Below are 22901 nucleotides of genomic sequence, written 5' to 3' on the forward strand. Positions count from 1 at the left end.
ATGAGATTAAAATCTTTCCTTCTTGTGGGAGCTCTGTGAGGTACCACTTATTATCCCAGGACAAGTAGGCAGCTATTCTCACTAGTGGGTGATGTCATCCGACAGAGCCCCGATACGGACGTCTCACAAGCATGTCTTGCTTGAAGAAACTCAGAAGTTTCGAGATGCCCGCACCGCGCATGCGCCAGTGTCTTCCCGCCCGATGGTCCGGGCGTGTCTCCTCAGTTCTTTTTCTTCCGCGGAGCTGAGAAGTTTACTTCAATTCTGCGCCCATTGAATCTGTTTTTTGCCTTCTGTATTGCCGCGGGTTGGGTTCTTTTGGCTCTCCCGTGCATTTATTTCTTTCTTTGATTTCTTTTTTCACTGGGTCGGCCACGTGGCTGGGGCCCCGCGCCTTCGACCTTGCGGCGGACCTTTTCTGGCCTATGTCCCGGCCGATCACCGGTTTTAAAAAGTGCAGCAAGTGCCAGCGCGTGATTTCGCTCACGGACCCACATCGACGCTGCCTACAGTGTCTGGGTCCGGATCACTTTCCGAAATCATACCGGCCTTGCTCCACTCTGACGGCGCGAGCGTTTAAGCGCCGCTGTCTGCTGTGGGAGTCCATGTTCAAGATGGAAGCTTCGTTGGATCCTTCAGCTTCGACATCAACTGGTGCTTCGACTCCATCGGCGAAGCCCTCTGCCTCCCCGGCTGCTTCGGGCCTTCTGAAACCGGCCTCGTTCATGCCGGTTTTGGCCTCGACCTCGGCGCCGGTGCCTTCCTCCGTCTCCTCGGAACAGGTATCGACCCCTACAGTTCCACCGGTGGTGCTTAAAGTGCCGAAGGCTGGCAAGCAGAAGCACGCGGCACCGAAAGAGCGCGGAGACCATGCGGAAGGGCCCCCTTTTGGTGCGGATCCCTCCATATCGGCTTCGTTACGGTCCCTTCTGGAGGCTCAGTTTGTGGAACTCATGTCCACCATGGGACCCCGGCTGATTGCCTCGATCCAGGGTGACCTCCCAGTTCCGGCTCCGAGGGGCGGGCCGCCCCCTCCTCCTCCTCCGCGCCGCTCGACCTCGTTGCTCGGCGAGGAGGAGCGGCGGGCGGTGTCCGGTTCCTCGAAGCGGTCCTCGGGTAGTGCCATGCCTCCCTTGGAACCGATTCCCTCGAGAAAGGCCTCCCTTAGTGATATGCCTCCTTTGGAGCCTATTCCCTCGAGGAAAGCTTCACTTAGCGACTTGCCTCCCTTGGAACCTATTACCCCGCCCCATGACACAGTGTGGCATCCACCTTCAAGGCCTCCCAGTCCTGGGCATAGCAGGAAGCAGGACGAGTTCTTCCGAACCCTCAATCAAGCCTGGGCAGCTTCTGGGGAGGCGCCGACTCTTCCGCCTCTCCGATCGACGGCCTCGAGTCCTATCTGCTCCTTGGAGGCTTCTGGGGACCAGTATTCTCACAGAAGGGCTCGATCCCCTTCCAGGCATCGAGAGGGGCATCGATCCAGACACTCTTCGAGGCATTCCTCTCAGCACTCGACAGTCTCACCTCAGAAGAAATTGCCTCGGATGGGGTATTCGGCTTCGGCTGCGTCTCCTCCTCCAGGCCCGGAGTTTGAGGACCCCGAGGTGTTTTACTCGCCCTGTTGCTCACAGGCTTCTGTGGAGCCCGAAGCCTCGACTTCTTCTAGTCCTTCTCGAAGACCGGCGCTGGCGGACCAACTGTCCTTTTCCTCGTTTCTCAGACAGATGGCGGATGACATGGACATTACCCTCGATGCTGGGTCTCGATACTCCAAGGAGTACCTCGATACCATGCACTTGCCTCGTCCTCCGGCCGAGTCCTTATGCCTACCTCTGCACAAGCTCCTCGATCAGACCTTCATGAGGTGCTTTGAGTCTCCTTACTCTATCCCTGCGGTCCCTGGAAAATTGGATGCTCAGTACCGCACGGTGCATCATAAGGGCTTCGAGGGACCTCAGCTTTCTCATCAGTCCCTCCTGGTTGAGCCCTCGCTCAAGCGGTCTCATCCTGGCCAGGTGTATGCTTCGGTGCCTCCGGGCCGCGAAGGCAGGACCATGGATAAGTTTGGATGATGCATCTATCAGAATTCTATGATGGCGTCCCGAGTCCTGAATTATAATTTCCACTTTGCCACCTACTTGGAATTTTTTCTACCTGTGCTTCGAAAATTCACGCCCTACATCGAGTCCCAGGCTCGGTTTGAGTTTGAGGAGGTGGTTGCTTCGCTGTCCCAGCTTCGTCTTCAGTTGATGCAATCTGCCTTTGATGCTTTTGAGCTCTCGGCTCGAGCAGCAGCCTGCTCTGTGGCGATGCGACGTTTGGCCTGGTTGCGGACCATTGACATGGACCCGAATCTTCAGGACCGCTGGGGCAGATCTTTTTGACGAATCCATTGAGACGGTCACGAAGAAATTGTCTAATCATGAAAAGTCCTTCCAGTCCATTCTTAGGCCGAAGCCTAAGCCTCAGCAGTCTCGACCCTCTCGACCACCATTAATCTATCAGCGGCGTTATCAGCCGAGGCAAGCTCCTTCTGCGAGGCAACCTGCGAATCGACAGCCTCCTCAGAAGGCTCAGCAAAAGTCTCAGCCGTCTGCTGTCCCTAAGGCTCCTCAGCCTTTTTGACTGTCTCGTCAAGGGCATAACCAGCCTCGTTCTGCCTCCCCCTGTTTTTCCCATCGGAGGGCGCCTCCATCATTTTTATCATCGCTGGGAGGCCGTAACCACCGACCTCTGGGTCCTTACTATCATCAGGGAAGGATACTCTCTTCAATTCCATCGGATCCCTCCGGACCACCCTCCAAGAGAGTATCCTTCCAACTTGACACAGACCGCCCTTCTTCTTCAGGAAGCCCAGGCTTTGCTCCGGCTCCGGGCTGTCGAGCTGGTCCCTGTGGACCAACACAACCAGGGGTTTTACTCCCGGTACTTCCTTGTTCCGAAGAAGACGGGCGACCTGCGACCCATTTTGGATCTCAGGGTCCTCAACAAATTCCTAGTCAAAGAGAGGTTTCGCATGCTGACCCTTGCTTCTCTCTACCCCCTCCTCGAGCAGAACGACTGGTTATGCTCCCTGGATCTCAAGGAGGCCTCACTCACATTCCCATTCATCCGGCCTCTTGCAACTTCCTCAGATTTTGGGTGGGACATCTGCATCTGCAATATCGAGTGCTTCCATTCGGCCTGTCTTCGTCTCCCAGAGTCTTCACGAAGTGTCTGGTAGTGGTGGCCGCTGCACTCCGGAACCAGGGTCTTCAGGTGTTTCCCTACCTCGACGACTGGCTCATCAAGGCTCCCTCGGCATCGGGGGTCATCTCGGCGACCCTGTCCACGATTCTGTTCCTGCAGAGTTTGGGATTCGAGATCAACTTTCCCAAATCTCATCTACAGCCTACACAGTCGCTCCCCTTCATCGGGGTGGTCCTGGATACCATACGTCTCAGAGCATTCCTTCCTCCTCAGCGCATGGATGCTCTTCTTCATCTCTGCCAGTCTGTGTCTTCTCGCCAGTCCATCTCAGCGAGACACATGATGGTCCTCCTGGGCCACATGGCCTCTACAGTTCATGTGACGCCGTTAGCCAGACTCCATCTCAGAATTCCTCAGTGGACCCTGGCATCTCAGTGGACTCAGGTGTCGGATCCGTTGACTCGACACATCATCGTCACTCCTGCTCTTTGGCAGTCTCTACTTTGGTGGATGACCTCTTCAAATCTATCCAGAGGTTTGCTGTTTCACTCTCCTCCCCACCAGAAGGTCCTCACAACTGATTCCTCGACCTATGCCTGGAGAGCGCATCTGGATGGGCTTCGCACTCAGGGATTCTGGACCAGTGCGGACCGACTCCATCAAATCAATCTTCTGGAGCTCAGAGCCATCTTCAATGCTCTTCAGGCATTTCAACATCTGCTTCACAACATGGTGGTCCTGATTCGCACAGACAATCAGGTGGCCATGTATTATGTCAACAAGCAGGGGGGCACGGGCTCAGCCTGCCTCTGCTAGGAAGCTCTCAGAGTCTGGGATTGGGCGGTTCGCCACAATGCCTTCCTCAAAGCTGTCTACATTCAGGGGAAGGACAATGTCTTGGCGGACACCTTGAGTCGTCTACTCCAGCCTCACGAATGGACGCTCCATTCCACACCCCTTCATCAGATCTTTGCTCAGTGGGGGACGCCTCTTTGCGGCTCCCCACAATTTCAAGCTGCCTCAATTTTGCTCCAGGATCTACACTCCTCATCGCCTCGAGGCAGATGCTTTTCTGCTGGATTGGGGGAATCGCTTTCTGTATGCGTTTCCTCCATTTCCTCTCATACAAAAGACTCTGGTCAAGCTGAGGTCCGACCGCGCCACCATGATTCTGATTGCTCCTCGGTGGCCCCAACAACCTTGGTTCTCCCTTCTACTTCAACTCAGCAGCAGGGAGCCATTTCTCCTTCCGGTGTTTCCTTCACTGCTTACTCAGCATCAGGGATCGCTTCTTAATCCCAACCTGCAGTCTCTCCACCTGACAGCTTGGTTCCTCTCAACGTAACTCCTCACCAGTTTTCACAGGCGGTGAGGGATGTCTTGGAGGCTTCCAGGAAGCCTGCTACTCGTCAATGCTACTCCCAAAAATGGACTAGATTTACTTCCTGGTGTATTTCCAATTCTAAGGAGCCTCAGCGAGCCTCCCTTTCCTCTGTGTTGGACTATCTTCTACAATTGTCTCAGTCTGGTCTCAAGTCGACCTCTATTCGAGTCCACCTGAGCGCTATTGCGGCTTTCCATCAGCCCCTGCAAGGGAAACCTCTCTCTGCTCATCCTGTGGTTTCCAGATTTATGAAAGGACTTTTTCATGTCAATCCTCCTCTCAAACCGCCTCCAGTGGTTTGGGATCTCAATGTTGTCCTTTCTCAGCTTATGAAACCTCCTTTTGAGCCTCTGAGAAAGGCTCCACTAAAGTTTCTCACTTGGAAAGTGGTTTTTCTGGTGGCCCTCACATCTGCTCGCAGGGTCAGTGAGCTTCAGGCCTTGGTGGCGGACCCACCTTTCACAGTATTCCATCATGACAAGGTGGTCCTCCGCACTCATCCAAAATTCCTGCCTAAAGTGGTCTCTGAATTTCATCTCAACCAATCCATTGTACTTCCAGTGTTTTTTCCAAAGCCTCATTCTCATCCTGGAGAATCAGCTCTACACACTCTGGACTGTAAACGTGCTTTGGCTTTCTACTTGGATCGCACCAAACCACACAGAACTGCTCCTCAACTTTTCGTCTCCTTTGATCCAAACAAGTTGGGACGACCTGTATCGAAGCGCACCATCTCCAACTGGATGGCAGCTTGTATCTCTTTCTGCTATGCCCAGGCTGAATTACCCCTTCCCTGTAGGGTCACAGCTCATAGGGTCAGAGCAATGGCAGCCTCTGTAGCCTTCCTCAGATCGACACCGATTGAGGAGATTTGTAAGGCTGCCACTTGGTCCTCGGTTCATTCATTCACCTCTCATTATTGTCTGGATACTTTCTCCAGAAGGGATGGACAGTTTGGCCAAACAGTGTTACAAAATTTATTCTCCTAAGTTGCCAACTCTCCCACCATCCCATTGAGGTTAGCTTGGAGGTCACCCACTAGTGAGAATACCTGCCTGCTTGTCCTGGGATAAAGCAATGTTACTTACCGTAACAGTTGTTATCCAGGGACAGCAGGCAGCTATTCTCACGTCCCACCCACCTCCCCTGGGTTGGCTTCTCTGCTAGCTACCTGAACTGAGGAGACACGCCTGGACCATCGGGCGGGAAGGCACTGGCGCATGCGCGGTGCGGGCATCTCGAAACTTCTGAGTTTCTTCAAGCAAGACATGCTTGTGAGACGTCCTTATTGGGGCTCTGTCGGATGACATCACCCACTAGTGAGAATAGCTGCCTGCTGTCCCTGGATAACAACTGTTACGGTAAGTAACATTGCTGTCTGCACTGAGAGGATAGGGAAACTGGGCACTTACATTTGTAAAACTTCGATTATCCCCCCTTTTACTAAACCGTTGGGAGCAGCACGCAGCATTCAGCGCAGCTCCCTGTGCTAAAAACCGCTATCGTAGTTTAGTAAAAGGGAGGGGGGGATGTTTCCAGAAAGTGTCTGTGTTCACAGCCTGCATTTAAGAAAACTAGAAAGATGATGATTTGTGGTCCCTGATATTTATCACTATATAACACTCTTTGGGCTTCATGTCTCAGCTAGCTCCATCAGTATGTTTGTGAAGTAAGAATAGAAGAAGGCAAAATGCCAAAAAAGAGTTTTAAAAAAATTCCTTTTTCTCAGGGTTTGGTCTTGTCTTGAGTTTAAATAAAATCTCAATTTATCCATATGACAGAATGTCAATCTGAGATAAGTCTTCTGTACTACATTAAGAACATAAGAATTGCCGCTGTTGGGTCAGACCAGTGGTCCATCATGCCCAGAAGTCTGCTCACGTGGCAGCCCTCTGGTCAAAGACCAGCGCCCTAACTGAGACTAGCCCTACAAGCGAACGTCCTTGTTCAGCAGGAACTTGTCTAACTTTGTCTTGAATCCCTGGAGGGTAGTAGGACCAGATCAGAACATCATGGAGGTTTTGACATGAACAGACAACATAGTGAGGTTTTTAGAAGTAGACAGTCCTTCTAACAGCATTTGATGTCAGTGGAATGCCCTGTGCCATGCAGCTGTGCCTAGCAAAAGATGTGCAGAATCTGTATCCATCCATGGCCTTCCCACTCTCCTATAATTTTTCAGAGGGCCTAGTCTAATCCTGAATGCCATAGAACTAAATGAGAAAACAAAAGCTGCATTTTAATATTTTGTATCTCATTTCCATAGCTTTAAGAACTTGCAAAATCTTTTTTTCTTATTTTTCCAGCATACTTGATTCTGTGTTCTTTCTTTAAAGCAGTGTTTGGCTTCCATTATGCTCATGAGCATTGTAGACCCTTAGAGAGATGAAGATATGCATGTGTGGGTTTAGGAAATGGGTGCTGGGGTAAAGCTGAGAAAAGACATTGTAGACATCACAGCATGAAATCATACTCTGAAATCCAGAGCACAAAAAATTCAAAAATGGTGAAAAGGTGTCTTACTCCTGGGGCATAGGTCACATTAAGGTGGCAAAACTGAGCTTTAATGAGGATATGCAGGGTCCGCAGCCTGGCGGATGAGCTACCATCCTTGCCAAGCCCTGAAAACCATAAAGGCTGCCCTTCCGAGCTTGCTGAGGGTTTTGGTCACCTGCTTCAGCAAGAAGAGGCTAAGCTAGTCTCTGCGCCCATTCCCCCCCGCTGCACCATGTGGCGCAAAAACACTCTAAAATCGCTAAAAGAATCCACAAGAGGAGAGCCCAAGGACTCTATCCCAGCAAGTTTCCATGCAAAATTTGCAGTTTTGAAGAAACAGGGAGCTTTAGAAAATAAAATTGCTAAAAATTCAAGATGGCTGCCATCACCAAAATCCCAATATTTTTCACATTTCCCAAACTTTATTTATTTATTTTTAAACTTTATTGAATTTTTTAGACATTGGCAGTGCATTACAGATAATATAACGTTAAAAGCTTGCATAAAATGCACCTTAATACACAAAATATAAATGAAACAAACATTTCCCCCCCTATCATCTAATTATTAATACATTAATTTTTGGATTTTTCAGGAGGGGGAACATTTAGAAACACTCAAAACCCCACTTTTCACAGCTCCCCCGATGTCTCTCACAGTTAGAAGTGTTGGAAGCCTGCAATCAGCTCTCTCGTAGCTGGAGGAGAATAATCACTTCCACAAAGCTAAGAATGTTCCAACAAAGCTGATCTTCTGGCTGCCAGTCAAACTCCCGTGTCTGAGCATACCTCCACCATGTCTAAATATCAGCCTTTTATGTATAAAAGGAAATTTCTGAATGTACATGTTTAAGTGCCAACACTTTGTTTGCCGTTTTGGAAGCCTACACAAATGTGCTTTTGTTACATATATACAGGAGTCCATACTTTAGCTGTTGATTCCCACGAACCACAAATCTGCAGAAGGTTGTCAGTGCAGAACAGTTCCCTCTTCAGTTTTTCAAAGCACTTTTACAAAGTCTATGTAACCCAGAGCAGCTGAAGATCCCAACATTGATCTCTTTAATCATAGATGTGCATTTTCTGATATAGGAATATATGTGTAGATTTTGGTTCTGCCCTACTCAAGATGAAACACCACCCCTTTGCCTTATGCACATAGTGAAGATTTACACTTGTAAATCTTGGAAGTCTTAAAATTGGATTTTCTGTGTTTATTTAGGGTATACTCTATATTTAAATGCTAATTTACAAATGTGAATAGCAAATAGTGCTCCTAAAATAAGGGAATGTTCAATTATGTGTTTTCACATGATTGTTCTGGGAGGGTAGGTTGTTGGGTTATCATGACTGTTGAGTTAATTATTAAAATCTCATTGAAGGGGTGGGCTGGGGCTTTTAAATCTAATTAAGGGGGGTAGTACCCAAGGCTGTACTGAGAAGGGGGTGAAGGAGGGTCTACAGTATCAGGGCTGAGTGTGCAGCACATGATATTTGCCTCTCATACTTCTTCACAGGTGTTGAAGATGCCTTCAGTTTCACATCCAAAGTCATGACCGTTTCTCTGCACAAGTTCTCACCCGGATTTTTCCCAGGCAGGTGATCTTATCATTTAGGGCAGTGGTCTCAAACTCAAACCCTTTGCGGGGCCACATTTTGGATTTGTAGATACTTGGAGGGCCTCAAAAAAACATAGTTAATGTCTTTTTAAAGAAATGACAATTTTGCATGAGGTAAAACTCTTTATAGTTTATAAATCTTTCCTTTTAGCTAAGTCTTAATAATAATATTGTCATTTATAGCTAAAGAGACACATGATCAAGAAACTTTTATTGTACTTTTGTGATTATGATAAACATACCGAGGGCCTCAAAATAGTATCTGGCGGGCCGCATGTGGACCCCGGGCCATGAGTTTGAGACCACTGATCTAGGGTATAACTTACATAAGCAGGTCTACACTGGTCTCAACAGCTCTATCAGAAAATTCCTTCTCTTTTAAACAATAAAGTAAATTCAGCAGCTTACTCACTGTACCTTTCTATATTTGCAAAAATTATTTTCTGCCAAAAATGCTGTCCTCATGCTTTCCCTTGAGTTCTGCAGAGATGGCATCAGTTTATCTTTGGGATGTCCATTACAGATTTTGGAAATGCTCACAACCGAGACTGTTTTATTCTCACAGTGAAAGAACTTTTATATTAAGTAAAACAAATTTATGGGATCATAGAACTTCTGAAGACACACAATTTATGTACCTTGAATTGAACCAGGGCCTGCACTAAACATTGTACTGGAAGTTCATAGCGAACTCTCGAAAGGGGTAAAAATAATGCTAGGGTTTGGGAACTAGAAAATAGCAGTCATGGGCCACCCGAGTCATAGATTAGTGAGATAATAGAACCACATTGTAATCTCTTAATAAGCCACCCCCTTCCCTGTCTTTCTCCGATACAGTACAGACATATCAGAATAGATATATCTGCAGATGTGTAATTGGATCTCATGGTGCCCTTAGGAATGCATTATTTAAAAAAAAATAGCTAAATGTGGGCTTTGCAAAACAGTTGTCTGATTAAGGCTAGTTATATGCAACATGCTCACAAATAATGAGGGTCAGCCACTCATATGTATATACTAAACCACAAATCCAGCTTTCACAGGGCGGGTGGGTGGATAGGCATTCAGGCCTCATTTTATCCTTCCAATATTAGCAACCCTTTATTAATATTTTCTGCGTAGAATTAAAGAACTCTTATATATGTCTGCAGCATTTTCACTGTGATTATACTTGGGAGTCTCATGCTGCACTCTACACTTGATTTTCTTCATTTTCTGATTGATGTCCATGATGGTGGCAAAGGTAAACCTGCCTAATTCATCATCCAAGGGCATGGCTGTCCTCTCTTCTCCAGCAGGTGTTCTGATTTGGTACTGGGACTCAGCAGATGAAGGATGCTTCTAATACACTAGTAAGTACATTCCTTTATTTTCTTATTTAATCCTAGGTTATGGTAATTGTTGTCAACTTCTATAAAGTTGATATGTCCTGTTTTTGTATGCTTGTGTTTATAGTCTGAGATATGCTTAGGTTACTCAAGTGTCTTTTATTAGTTTCCAGATTTTTTATTATTATTGTGTTGTGTTACAGTATGATGATGGCGAAGCACAGACTCTCTCCTTTGTTGGTTGGGGTGCGGAGTAGAGCAGTTGGAATATCCTGCCTCCCAGGCCGCAGAGACCTGGATTATTAAGATCCTTCTGTGGCTGTGGGAAGGTACTTCTAGCAAAGAACAGCATCTGTGGCAAGTAATGTTCAGCTGAGCAGTGAATATAATTTTCTGCACTTGAATGCTGATGCGATGCATATTAGTATCTGGCTGCATGTGTGAATTCATGTGATACTTATTAATATATGTCCATGATGGCTGGCTTGTTCATTTCTTACACATGAATCCATCCTATGTCACATGTCACTTTTTGTCCCTTGATGAGCCATGTATGTATGATGCATACAGGCATTTATACGTTTTCACTCGCAAAACATTTTTTATCTCTTTTTCCTGTATGGGAGCTGGTGTAGAAGAGGGGGGCCAGGGTGGCAGATTTGGTCATTCAGCTCTTTTGTTCTTGTACCCTGTCTAGTTCTTCAAAAAGGTTAATAGCTTTGTTTTCCTTCTCTGAAATGCATTGGAATGCCATTGCTTTAGTGGTCACCCTTTATCTTATATTCTGATTTTCTGCTACCTTTCTAATCTTTTTTTTTTCTGTTTCCTGCTTGAGTCATTTCTGTTATCTGTCTGTCCCCTTCTCTAGACATAGATAATATTTTTGTGTGGGTTGGGTAGGTAGATGGGCCACCCAAACGTATCCCCACCAGCTATTTGTGGATATCCTGCTACTGGGTGGATGGACTTGGGTTCACTCGCTGCTATGCCACTGCTGTAATAACCACCTTTCTAATAGTTAATCAAGGTAGCTTGCAAATACTTTACACAAAGCATATAATTATATATTAGGAACAGAGCTGTCAGATACACACTGTTGGGTTAAAGTAGGCAGAAACAGGTACCACATACAAGTTACCCTATTTTCTAAATTAGGATGCAAGAAAACTTCTTCAAGTGTATCACTTTTATCATAACTCCAGTAGTGTTGTTTTACTATTTGACTATAGTTCATATGTTGTAGCTCGTGTATTGTACCATCATTGCTGAAGTTAATGTTCATGTTTCCATCAGAGCTACTCATGTAAACCTCTCTGAATTGACTTCATAGTCATTACTTAACTGTATAGAAGCTTTAAACAATAAACCTTTGTTCCCAATTAGTGTCCAATTAGGCTTGCCGAGTACACACATAGTGGCCGTCAAAAAGAGAACTTCTCAGGAAGGCTGGCTTTATACCAAAGGAGCAGGACTGTGGAGTCGGTAGATAAATTCTTCGACTCCGACTCTGACTCCTCAGTTTCTGGTACCCACGACTCTGACTCCAGGTACCCAAATTGTCTCCGACTCCAACTTTGACTCCACAGCCCTGGTTTTATCTATATGTTTTAAAATTAGAGCTCTGGAGTCCGTAGATAAATCCTTCGACTCTGACTCCAGGTACCCAAAATTGTCTCTGACTCCACATCCCTGTAAAGGAGACTGATCTATTATTGAAGGAGGCATTTAAACATTTTACAGCCTGTTACAGGCTGATTTCCACCAAAGTCACAGCATAGCAGAAACAAAAAATGTTGCAATGCATTTTACTCCTGGAGAAATTCTGCAAAATGTACGTGTAATTTTCTTCCACAAAATTCCCCCATTATAAGGGCTTGCTTCTTCCCACAGGGATGAAATACCACCCACCCCCCACCCCCAGGTTCTACCTTCTCTATTTCTCATTTAGCTTATATCCCTTTCCCTGGTATGTTCAGTCCCCAAATTTCTCTACCCCTTCTCCAGGGTGAATAACTTAAATTTTTGTCACCCTCCTCTACCTTCTTTCTGTTCATTTCTTCTCTATCCTCTGCCTTCTAGAGTTTTCTCTCCCTACCCTACAACCTTCACTGCCCTTCTTTTGCTTTCCCCCATTTACTCACACATTTTTGTCTCCAGTCCCTGCCTCCATGTCACAAACCTTCACTCTCTTCCCAATGCACACACACACACCTACCTCTATCTCCTCCTTTTTATTAGGCCCATCCCACACTCCATTTACCTTTTATCCAGGTACCTCCTTGCCTCCCTCCATGCATACACACCACTTTAGCACAATAAGAGAGGAGCTGCCAGCCACACCTCCTGCTCCTTCCACCTTCTCTGCTGTTATGGTCCGACTATTTCTTTGAGCTTTGCAGGCCTCCATACAGCCATGTGGCTTAAAGGAACTGCAGGGGACCAAGGCAGCAAAGAAGGCAAAAGCAGCCTTATCTGTGGCTGGACAGCTCCTTCTCTTGCTGCACTGGAATGCGTGTTCAGGTGGGTAGAGGGAGGAAGGGAGGCAACCTGAAACATGTTCCAACAGCAGACTGCACAGAATTCTGCACAGGAAATGCAGAATTCTGCAAAGGGAAGCATGATATTATGATATTAAGGACATTTGGTAGAAATGGAGAGACTTTAGGAAGAAAACCAAGACAAAGCAGGCAGCCAGAGTTCAAGGCTGGCCTTCCAGCAAGGTTACTCTCTAATTGCTCAACTGCTCTTGTCTATGCCATGAAGTCAGCAAGTTGGATACCTTTTGCTTTGCAGTAAGGGAACATAAGTATTGGTCCATGGCTTAATCTGCTAGCCAAGGTCCTCTGGCATTGCATTGTTTTTCTAGGAAACCTAACACAGTCGTATCTGGTGAAGGCCCTGACTTGAGGACTTGGGGAACTAGCATAAAGCAAGGCCAAGGAATATGCTGTGTATACAGAGCTACTTAGAGCACTTTCAGCAGACTGCTGTTTTGCTGACATCCTAGCTTTATGCTCGGGGATCTCATATACACAACTATAATACAGGAATGCCACCAATGTACATGACTTGGCTATTATGTATTTCTTTATTTCCTACTTTCAGGTGGAAAAGAACTAGACATACAGAACGACAGGCACAGAAAGGAAGTATTGGATTTCCAGTCAACAGTTATTTCAAATCTAGCAGCATAAAGACAACCCTTCAGCACCAATAATGCGGACATCTCAAGGTCTTCACAGTGTAAATTAAATAAACATATCTCGGGCATAATCGCTAAGTGAAAACCCACCATTTTCTACAAATCAGATTGTACAACTGTCCAGAAGTCTTGCAAATAGGGGGTGAAAGAATAGTTATGATAATTGGATGGCTGGTTGTAGTATATTGTTTGTGTGATTGTTGATTTTAAGCAAAAATTTGAATAAAAATTTATAGATAAAAAGAAAGAAGCATCGTCAGAGGCCTGGAGCAGGAGGGACCGATGGTGGTAGGGGGTTTGCGTTGGCAGGAGGGAGTTGACATCCCTTCTGCCATATTCATTTGCGCGTGGGGAAAGGGGTGGGTGGACAGTGTCAGGAAGTTGTTTTTTTTCGGGAGAACTGGGCCCGATGGTGACGGCAGTGGCCATCGGTGGGAAGGGGCACTTTTTCGGGTTAAAACCACAGGCTCCCATTGCGCTTTCTGCAGAATATATAAAAAAGGAAAAATTCCTTTTTTATATATTCTGCAAAAAGCGCATTGTGAGCCCATGGATTTAGAGGGCAGGAGAGTCGATAAGGAAGTGAAGCGACTGGTCCTCAGCAGTCGCTTCGCTTCCGATCGGCAAGCCCAATCGGTGTTCCTTCTTCTGTTTAGTGAATCGAGGGCTTCCTACTTATGCATGCCATTTCCCCTCATTTGTATGTGCGGATCGGACATTGATCGCACAGCTGTTTAGTGAATCGGATCGGGAAGCGATTGCAAAACCATCGGTACATGATCTGTAAGTTTTGTGAATCTAGCCCTTAATTCTCCATCCATTTGTTAGTTCCCCTTTCCTTCAGTGCAGAGGTTAGAGAGATCCCTTTTCTCGCATTCAAAAAAAAAGAACACATTTAAATTACTTAGACACACTAGAACATGGGTCCCAGGTGGGATGTATGTGGGGCGTTGTGCAGAACTTCACTGGCAGAAGTCAGTAGAGGTGGTTGCCGAGCTAAAAAGTGTGACCATATGCAAATCAGTCATTTAGTAGTGGGGACTGTCCCTGCAAAGAAGGTTCAGATGAGTGACTTTTATTTTTATAATATATAATGCAAAATATTTAATAAGTAAATTTGCCACAGAACTTTGTTTAATGTAGAATCTACCTCTATGCTAGAGCAGGAAATGAGTTGTGTCTGTGTTCGTTATTCCCTGCAAGATTCAAGAGGACAGCTTCAGGGCATTCATTAGAACAGTGGTGTACATAATAAAATAATTTTTAATGAAAAACACTAGATACAAAGGACTAGATTCACTAAGCCCACCGATCATGTCCCGACTCCTTAGCGACCCTAACCTGATTCATTAACCTTTGTGCCGATCATCCTCAAACGGCATGCAAAATAAGAAGGACGCGATTCACTAAACTAAAGAAGGCACACTGACTGGGCTGGCCGATCCAAAAACAAGCGACTGGTGAGAACCAGTCACTTGTGCAAAAACCCTGCTCAGCTCAGACCGCCCTGCTCTCTGCCCAGACTCTCCTGTTCCTGCTAGTTTAAGAAGCCGTGTGGGCTGAGGCAAAAATTCAGAAGCCATGTGGGCTGCTGCTGCTGCTGCTCTGCCTCTCTGCGAGCCTCTGTCCCGGAGCATCTTTAAAGAAGTGTCTTTTATTTGAACGGAGCTCGCTGCTGTCTTCTACTGCCCTGTCATCGGGGGCTCCTAGGAGGAGGAGGAAGGGGGATCCCTGGTGTCGAGTTGGCAAAAGGGAAGAGGCTGCTGCCGCCAGGGATCGCCCTTCCCTGAAGAGCGAGCCCATGGTTTTAACCTGCTTTAAACCCGTGAGTTAAAACCACGGGCTTGCACTGTAGGGAAGGGCAGCAGAGAACAGGAGAGTTGGGGCCAGTAAAAACAGGGCAGTAAATGCATGCGCAGACCATCTACAGGCAAAGTAGATGGTCTGCGAATGCGTCGGGATCGCTACCCAGTGATCCATGTCATCGGGGGGGGGGGGGTGCCTCTGATCATCCCCATTTACATACAGAGGGTTGGAGAATCGATCAACCTGCCTCGGGATCGGGTAAGATTGGTGGGCTTAGTGAATCTAGGCCAAACTCCTTTCTTAAAGAGTCTGGAATGTAGACTTAAAAGGTAAGGTCTGACTGACATGCCTGACTCATTCAGAAAGGGGCTTTGTACTTAAGGAAGGGCCAGGCTGAGTGTCAGCCTTTCATTGTCCTTTTTGCTTAGGTTTTTTTCCTTTCTTTTGTTCTTTTCTTGGTTGTACTGAGGAGGGCTGTTTTTGTTTTACACCATTTCCTTTTCAACTGCTTTTCTTTTCAGAAATCTCCCTGCATGTTTTCTCTGTTTCTTACTGTTTAAGAAAGTTTGTTTGTGCATTGTCTATTGTATATCATTTTTGGCCACATATACTTATTTTGTATTGTTACTTAGTAGAATTTCCCCTCATGGGTGTTTAGTTTCCAGTGGTTCTTGGAGGTTACAAAAATTCATGATTTATTGGTATTTGCAGCTTAGGCATTGCTGCATACATTTTCTAGTTAAATCAAATGCAAACATTTATGCAGCTGAGGAATTATCAGCACAGAAAGGGGAAGAGTGAGGGGCCAATGCAGAAAGATACTGCGAACTGCAGTGGGCCATTAATGAGCAGTTTACCTTCCATTAATAGAAACATGACAATAGATAAAGGCCGAATGGCCCTTCCAGTCTGCCCATCCATGACATCTGCTATCTCCTCTTCTCCCTGAGAGATCCCACATGCCTTCCTCACGCTATCTTGAATTTAAACACAGTCTTCATCTCCACCACCTCTACTGGGAGACTGTTCCATGCATCTACCACCCTTTCTGTAAAGAAGTATTTTCTTACATTATTCCTGGGCCTATCACTTCTTAACTTCATCCTATGCCCTCTCCTTCCAGAGTTTTCCTTGAAAACTCCTTGAAAAAGACTCACCTGCTGTACATTAATGTAGGGACGCCATTCTGAAACAGGGCGAGATCGGCACACTGATTTCACCGCCTCTGTGAAAGAATTATGAGCCCCTGTGAAAGAATTATGAATTATTCCCATTCCCTCTCCCCTCATTAAGCAAGGAAAGTGTTAGCACTTTGTGACAGAATGCTGAGGCATTCCCCCCTCCTTTCTTGTCACAAGACCTCTGTCACATATTAACCCTTATCTTAATCAAGCAGTCCTTATTTGGAAAGGACATCAGCTGACAGGCATTGAGGACGTGCAAAGACTCAGGTTCTGTCCATGTGTTAATCAGGCCCTTGTTTAAGTGCTGAGTTGGAAGATGATCACAAGGTAAAAGCATATACCTTTCTTTGTATTCACCAATGTAAAAGCATGTACCTTTATACCCACCAATCATTAGGTGTGTAAACAAGGGAGTTACTATGACGTCATTAGCTTAGAAGCATAATAAAAGGGACTCGGAGCTAGCCCCTGGCAGCACCTCCATCCCGACTCTAAGACTGCGTGTGTGTGCTTCCTGTGTGACATCCCTACAAGTGGTGCACAAACGTGGGACCCTTCGGCCTGCTTGCTCCGTCTGATGGTTAGACTTGGTGCACCTCATCCTCCAGGATCCTCTCGAGTAAGTATGGGAAATTCACTGTCAGATTTACAGCGTGCTCATGTGAAAGAATTGCAATATGTTCTGAGACATACAGATAGAGGCCTCTGATTCACAGTTAAAATGTTTAGTACAAGAAATAGGAGAGCACTGCTCCCGGTATCCAGAAAAGGAATCCCTAAAAGTAGAAGATTGGATTAGAGTCGAGAAAGTTTTGTATGCTGAGCCTAGTGCCTTGGCAGGCATATTGGTATGGCATCAGTGTGACTATGCCTTGGAGAAGATAGTACAGAGGCGCCTTCCAAGGTGGCAACGGTTTCATTAACCGTTCCCCCCTGACTATTCAAGTCAGAACACATATCCAAAACTCATACCTCCAGCACAGGTATCCCCAGCTCCTTTAAAGGAAAAAAAGGCAGAAACATTAGTGTAACCTTTAAGCGCGTTTCAAGCAATGATAAAAAAGGCCAGAGAGGAAGGGCAATTAGCAGCAGAGGACATGAAAGATTTAATTCAAGCCTATCCAGTCACATATGCCCAAAATCCTAATGGTCCAGGACAGATAGCTACTTATCAACCATTATCCTTTGCAATGTTGCGAGAAATTCGTAAATCTATTTTAGAGACAGGTTTAAAAAGTGATTTCATAGCCGGGTTATTTGAATCCATGGCTGGAGCGCATACTTTAATACCACAAGATTGGAAAGACATTATGCGCATGGTATTGACTACGGGTCAATATGTTATGTGGGATAGTGAATATAAAAGGGAGGCTCAACGGAGAGCTTTACAGTCTGGAGGGCTTTATACCCCAGATCAGTTAGCCTCAGGAACACCAGTAAAAGTTATGCAAGCATCAAACAGGGAGCCACCGAACCTTATATAGAAATTATCAACAGGTTACAGGAGGCAATACAAAGACAAGTAGATAATAAGGAAGCTCAAAGTGATTTAATGATGAAATTAGCCAAAGACGATGCCAATTTAGATTGCTGTAAAGCATTGCAAGGCTTAGGCCACAGGACAGATGGGCGACCACCTAATACTTGTCCAAAATGTAAAAGAAAAAAACAAACAAACTAGGAGATGAGGTTAGAGGTTTGTAGATGCAGGAATTAGTTTAGTGGAACAGGATTTAGAAACTGCATCTGCCTGAGAAGGACAGGACTGTTTGCCTGCTTGATTGTGTGGTTTGATTTTTGGTTTTTTTTGTTAAATTTCTAGATTCTCTCTGATACTGTAGCTGGGGTCATTTTCTTCACTAACTCCCTGACCTTTGCACCTCTTATCAAGTTTATTGACAGGCTTCTCTTACCAGGTCCTTTGTTTGCAACTCTTCAGTACTGATAACTTTGATGTTATCTAGGTTTGTCCAAAATTAGATATGAAGGATGTGTCCTTCCATAGCATTTGCTCACTCTGGTTAAGCCAATCATTAACTGGATGGCAGGGCTCACTCAGAGATTAAGTTAAAATTTTTTGACAGGTAATCTCTTTAAGATAGGAGACTTCTGTGGTGATATTAATGTTTAAATCTTAATGAACTTGCAATTTAACAGTTGAATTTCACATCTTTTATTTGTGAAAAGAAAAATGTTTTACAGAAAAAGTGGGTAAGTGATTTAGTATCACTGACTGAACTGTCCCCAGATATGTAATGCCTTCCAAGATAATTGCAATTAAGGTAAGCTATTTCTGAGTCATGTTATTACAATAATTAATAGACTCCTCCTTGATTGGGCACAAATTAATGTTTGTATGTTAATAGAATTTTGGTAATCTGTTTCAAACAACCTGCAGATTTGATCTATATAACATCAGACTTTAAAAAGTGATAGCGATTATTAACCAGCATTTATAAACACAAGGGGTTGATAGGATTCAAGATAATATAGCACTTTCCTTATTAATCCTTCCACAGAAACGCGAACCTATTGCGGTTTTAGGCCAGTCAACCCCCAGATCATCAGTTACATATAGTGGAATGGATCTATTTACCACATACGCCCCCTAGGAATATCAGATCTCCTCAATACATGTATAGTTCTCTAATTTGTAAGGCAAGCAAGAAAGCCTTAGACATTATGGGATCGGACTTGTTATCTATCACCGTTCCCATTTCACAAGAGCAATGGAAATTTCTTTTTAAATCTAATGAGGAATTGCAAATTGCATTAACAAATTATATCGGCGTTGTAGATTTTCATTCTGCACTAAGCTTAACACCTATAATTGACGCGTTCACTGTCTATACAGATGGCTGCAGGACATGCGGAGTCGTGCACTGGACCCAAGAAAATGATTCTTGGGTCTTACTCACTCCCCCGCAACAATCCGCTCAGCGCTCAGAAGTAGCCGCTGTTGTTATTGCACTGCAAACCTTTTCCCACTGTCCATTGAACCTGATCACAGACAGTCTGTATGTTCGTAATTTAGTTTACCAGTTTCCTGGTGCCTACATTACCCCGTCAATTGATGACAATTTACTATCATTTTTTCTTGAATTACGCTCATTATTGTCGACACATAAACACTCTCTTAGTGTGTTTCACATTCGTAGCCATCAAAATCTTCCTGGAGTCATTTCTACAGGAAACAATCTTGCAGACGCTGCAACTAGAAAGGTTTTTGCACAATTTACCACTCCCATTGACAGTCATGCATTCTTCCACCAAAATGCTAAAGTCTTGGTAAAAATGTTTAAAATTCCCTTAAATCAAGCTACAACTATAGTTCAATCATGCCCACAATGCTCACCGCTGCATTCGGCTGCTGAGTACGGGGTAAACCCCAGGGGACTTGCAGTAAATCAAGTGTGGCAAATGGATGTCACACAATTATCCCCCTTTCGGGAAATGGAAATATCTGCACGTTACTATTGACACCTATTCTGGTTATCTCTGGGTGCCGTCACAAACAGGAGAAACAACGAATCATGTAATTAATCATATGTTACAATGCATTGCAATTATGGGGAAGCCAAAAACTTTAAAAACAGATAATGATGCCGCTTACTCTTCCAATGCTTTTTCTGAGTTTTGCTTACAATGGGATATCCAGCTGATTCACGGTTTGCCTTATAATTTTACAGGACAAGCTATTGTGGAACGTGCCAACCATACATTAAAATCTTATTTATTAAAACAGAAACAAGTGAAATATGCTGTTCCTAATTTGAGACAGGTTCAAATGTCTTCATCCATTCTTTTGTTCACTATTAACCATTTAAACTATTTTTCAGAGTATTCTGCCCATGATAAACACTATCAAAAGACAGTTCCATTGCCGCAACCTTTGGTTATATATAAACTGTCTTCTAATCCTGTCTGGCATGGACCTGCTCCCTTAATAACTTGGGGAAGAGGCTATGCTGCTGTCTCAACTCCTACAGGTCCAGTTTGGGTACCGAGCAGACACGTCCGACCGGCACGCCACCTGTTCCAGTCTCGGAAACTGCAGAAGAAGAAGGGAATTTCCTGGCATCAACAATTGCAGAATCCTATTCCTGAATTCGATTCCATCTTGCAGAGACCACAAGTTCCCATATCACAGCAAGACGACTGGAAAAGAAAGCATTATTCTAAGACTGATCCTGTCACTTGGGGACACGTTAAAAGCTTCCATTCTCACCTTGAAAAAGACTGATAATTTTCACATTAGGTGTGCAACTGTTGTGCTTTTCCTTTTTTTTAATTTAACAAACCTGTACTATGGTTTAATATCTTTCTGCCAAAAAATACATCTACACCATGCAAACTCTCTATGGTAGCAGTGCAGATCTTCAGAGGATCCTCTCCATTTATTGCCATTATACCTTAATTTACCTTCTTTGAATTGTACTTTCAAAATATAATTATGCTTTACTGCGTAATCTCATAGGCCTATTATGATATTCTGTTAGCTGTTGTATTATTTCTTTATTATTGTCTCATGCAATGTTCTCAGAAAAGAACTCTTTGTTTATCCCATATTTTTATGTACTGTAACACCTGTCGCAGGTAATAGGCCTGTCCCACATGTGGCAGTGGTTTACATTTTTTTTTGATTATTTGCTGACACATCATAAGTTCTTTTAACGATTTAAATTTAATTTGAGAACTTGGCCCTTGCACCACACTCAAAGAAGACAAAATCTGTCTTGTGTGTATTCATTGCTTGTGTCACCTTCACATGAGTTAACTGTACATATTATGCATATATTTGGGCTTTTTAGAGTTTGCACTGGACATTTCTTCTTCATCTTAATGTATTTAATTCTAGGTTACTATGCCCGGCACTTCTGGGTATAGGGAAAGTAATCTTGAGGTTCTCTTATTTTAGGGACGTTTATGGATTTTTTGATATGCCTCACATATCTACTAGGGAACGCTAATTAATGCCAGACCTCTCAGTCTGGCTTAGGCAGATATAGGGACTCACATTTTTGATTATAATATATGCACCTTAGTAGTAATTATTGAATATGTGATAGATATGCGTGTGACGTGTTTGGGGCCCCAGACTGTGTGTGTGAGAATGTGTTTGATTAGGTGCGTGAATTGTGGGTGTGTCGTTTTATTTGAAATGTGCATTTAAAAATAAAACATTACTACCAACACTTTAGATTTTGAAACTTCCCAGAGGCACTATCTGGAAATGGTTAAGTTAGCGCCAAGGGGAAAAGAAAGATTTCCCAACTAACAAATTTTATGACTGAAGATGAAGTATCATATACCATGTTTACATCATGGTGGAAAGTAGCCAGAAAATTACCCTGGGATGCCATGACCATTTATACCCCCATAGTAGCAAATCACAAAAATTTGTCATGTGCTAGGGTACACAATTGTACTAGAAATTGCATTAACAGTGGACTAGCTTTGTGGAACTGTTCACATTTTGCAAATATTTCATATCTTAATGCTCACTTTGTCCCACCTGCAGGATGTTCCTGCTAATTTAACACACATGCTGAAAAACACTGTCTCTATCACATCTGCTAGTTATGCCTTAGCTGACCAGTGTGATTGTAATGTTAACTTGTTCTCAAAAGCTAAAATTATCTCTTTGGCTGTCTTCTTAGTTGGTGTACTGGGGTTAGCATTATTTAATTAAAAAACTTTACCCCGATTAGCTTGTGCATTGGCAAAAAACATTAATCATACCTCACACGCATTTAGCTTGCTAAATCAAGAACAACATGAAATACAGATAGCTGTGTTAAACAACTGAGCAACCATAGATTACATGAATTGGCCTCTAATATGCATCAAGATAACTTACCAGAGTGGTGGAATACTCTATGGTCTGGCCAGTGGTTCCAGTCATTTTTCAGTCTACTCATTGGAATAGGTCTTTTGATTACTCTGTTGTCTTATTCAATGCCTGCCTTCCTTGTTTGCTTTATGCATCAGTCTATATCGCAAATTATCCCGAGCAGATTTACCTCACCTCTATAAGCCCTTAAAAATAGTTAAGTAAGGGGAAATGTAGGGATGCCATTCTGAAACAGGACGAGATCAGCACACTGATTTCACCGCCCCTGTGAAAGAATTATGAATTATTCCCATTCCCTCTCCCCTCAGTAAGCAAGGAAAGTGTTAGCACTTTGTGATAGAATGCTGAGGCATTCCCCCCTCCTTTCTTGTCACAAGATCCCTGTCACATATTAACCCTTATCTTAATCAAGCAGTCCTTATTTAGAAAGGACATCAGCTGACAGGTATTGAGGACGTGCAAAGACTCAGGTTCTGTCCACATGTTAATCAGGCCCTTGTCTAAGTGCTGAGTTGGAGGATGATCACAAGGTAAAAGCACGAGGTAAAGGGAGGGTGATCACGGGGTAAAAGCATGTATCTTTCTTTGTATCCACCAATGTAAAAGCATGTACCTTTGTACCCACCAATCATTAGGTGTGTAAACGAGGGAGTTACTATGATGTCATTAGCTTAGAAGCATAATAAAAGGGACTCGGAGCTAGCCCCTTGCAGCACCTCCATCCCGACTCTAAGACTGCATGTGTGTGTTTCCTGTGTGACACCCCTACACATTAACGCCACAGAGATATTTAAACATCTCTATCATATCCCTTCCCGTCTGTCCCCATATGATTTT

The 22901-nt window shown here is 44.4% G+C and overlaps 1 protein-coding gene across 7 annotated transcripts in view; it reads left to right on the forward strand.

Annotated features, from left to right (window-relative positions):
* The window catches only part of HDAC8 (histone deacetylase 8), a 221499-nt gene that overhangs the window by 33856 nt on the left and 164742 nt on the right, over nt 1-22901 (forward strand). For 4 of the 7 annotated variants that reach the window (XM_033946322.1, XM_033946321.1, XM_033946319.1 and 1 more), the window contains one exon: nt 8589-8666. The exons of 1 other annotated variant lie outside the window; for it this stretch is intronic. In XM_033946322.1, the coding sequence (XP_033802213.1) occupies nt 8589-8666 (78 nt within the window). Of the gene's footprint in view, nt 1-8588; nt 8667-9985; nt 10043-10221; nt 10380-13123; nt 13492-22901 lie in introns of those variants that run through there. 2 more of the 7 variants (XR_004539613.1, XR_004539614.1) reach the window with 2 other exon arrangements.

Source organism: Geotrypetes seraphini, chromosome 5 (genome assembly GCF_902459505.1).
Source record: "Geotrypetes seraphini chromosome 5, aGeoSer1.1, whole genome shotgun sequence".
In the NCBI taxonomy this organism is placed as follows: Eukaryota; Metazoa; Chordata; class Amphibia; order Gymnophiona; family Dermophiidae; genus Geotrypetes; species Geotrypetes seraphini.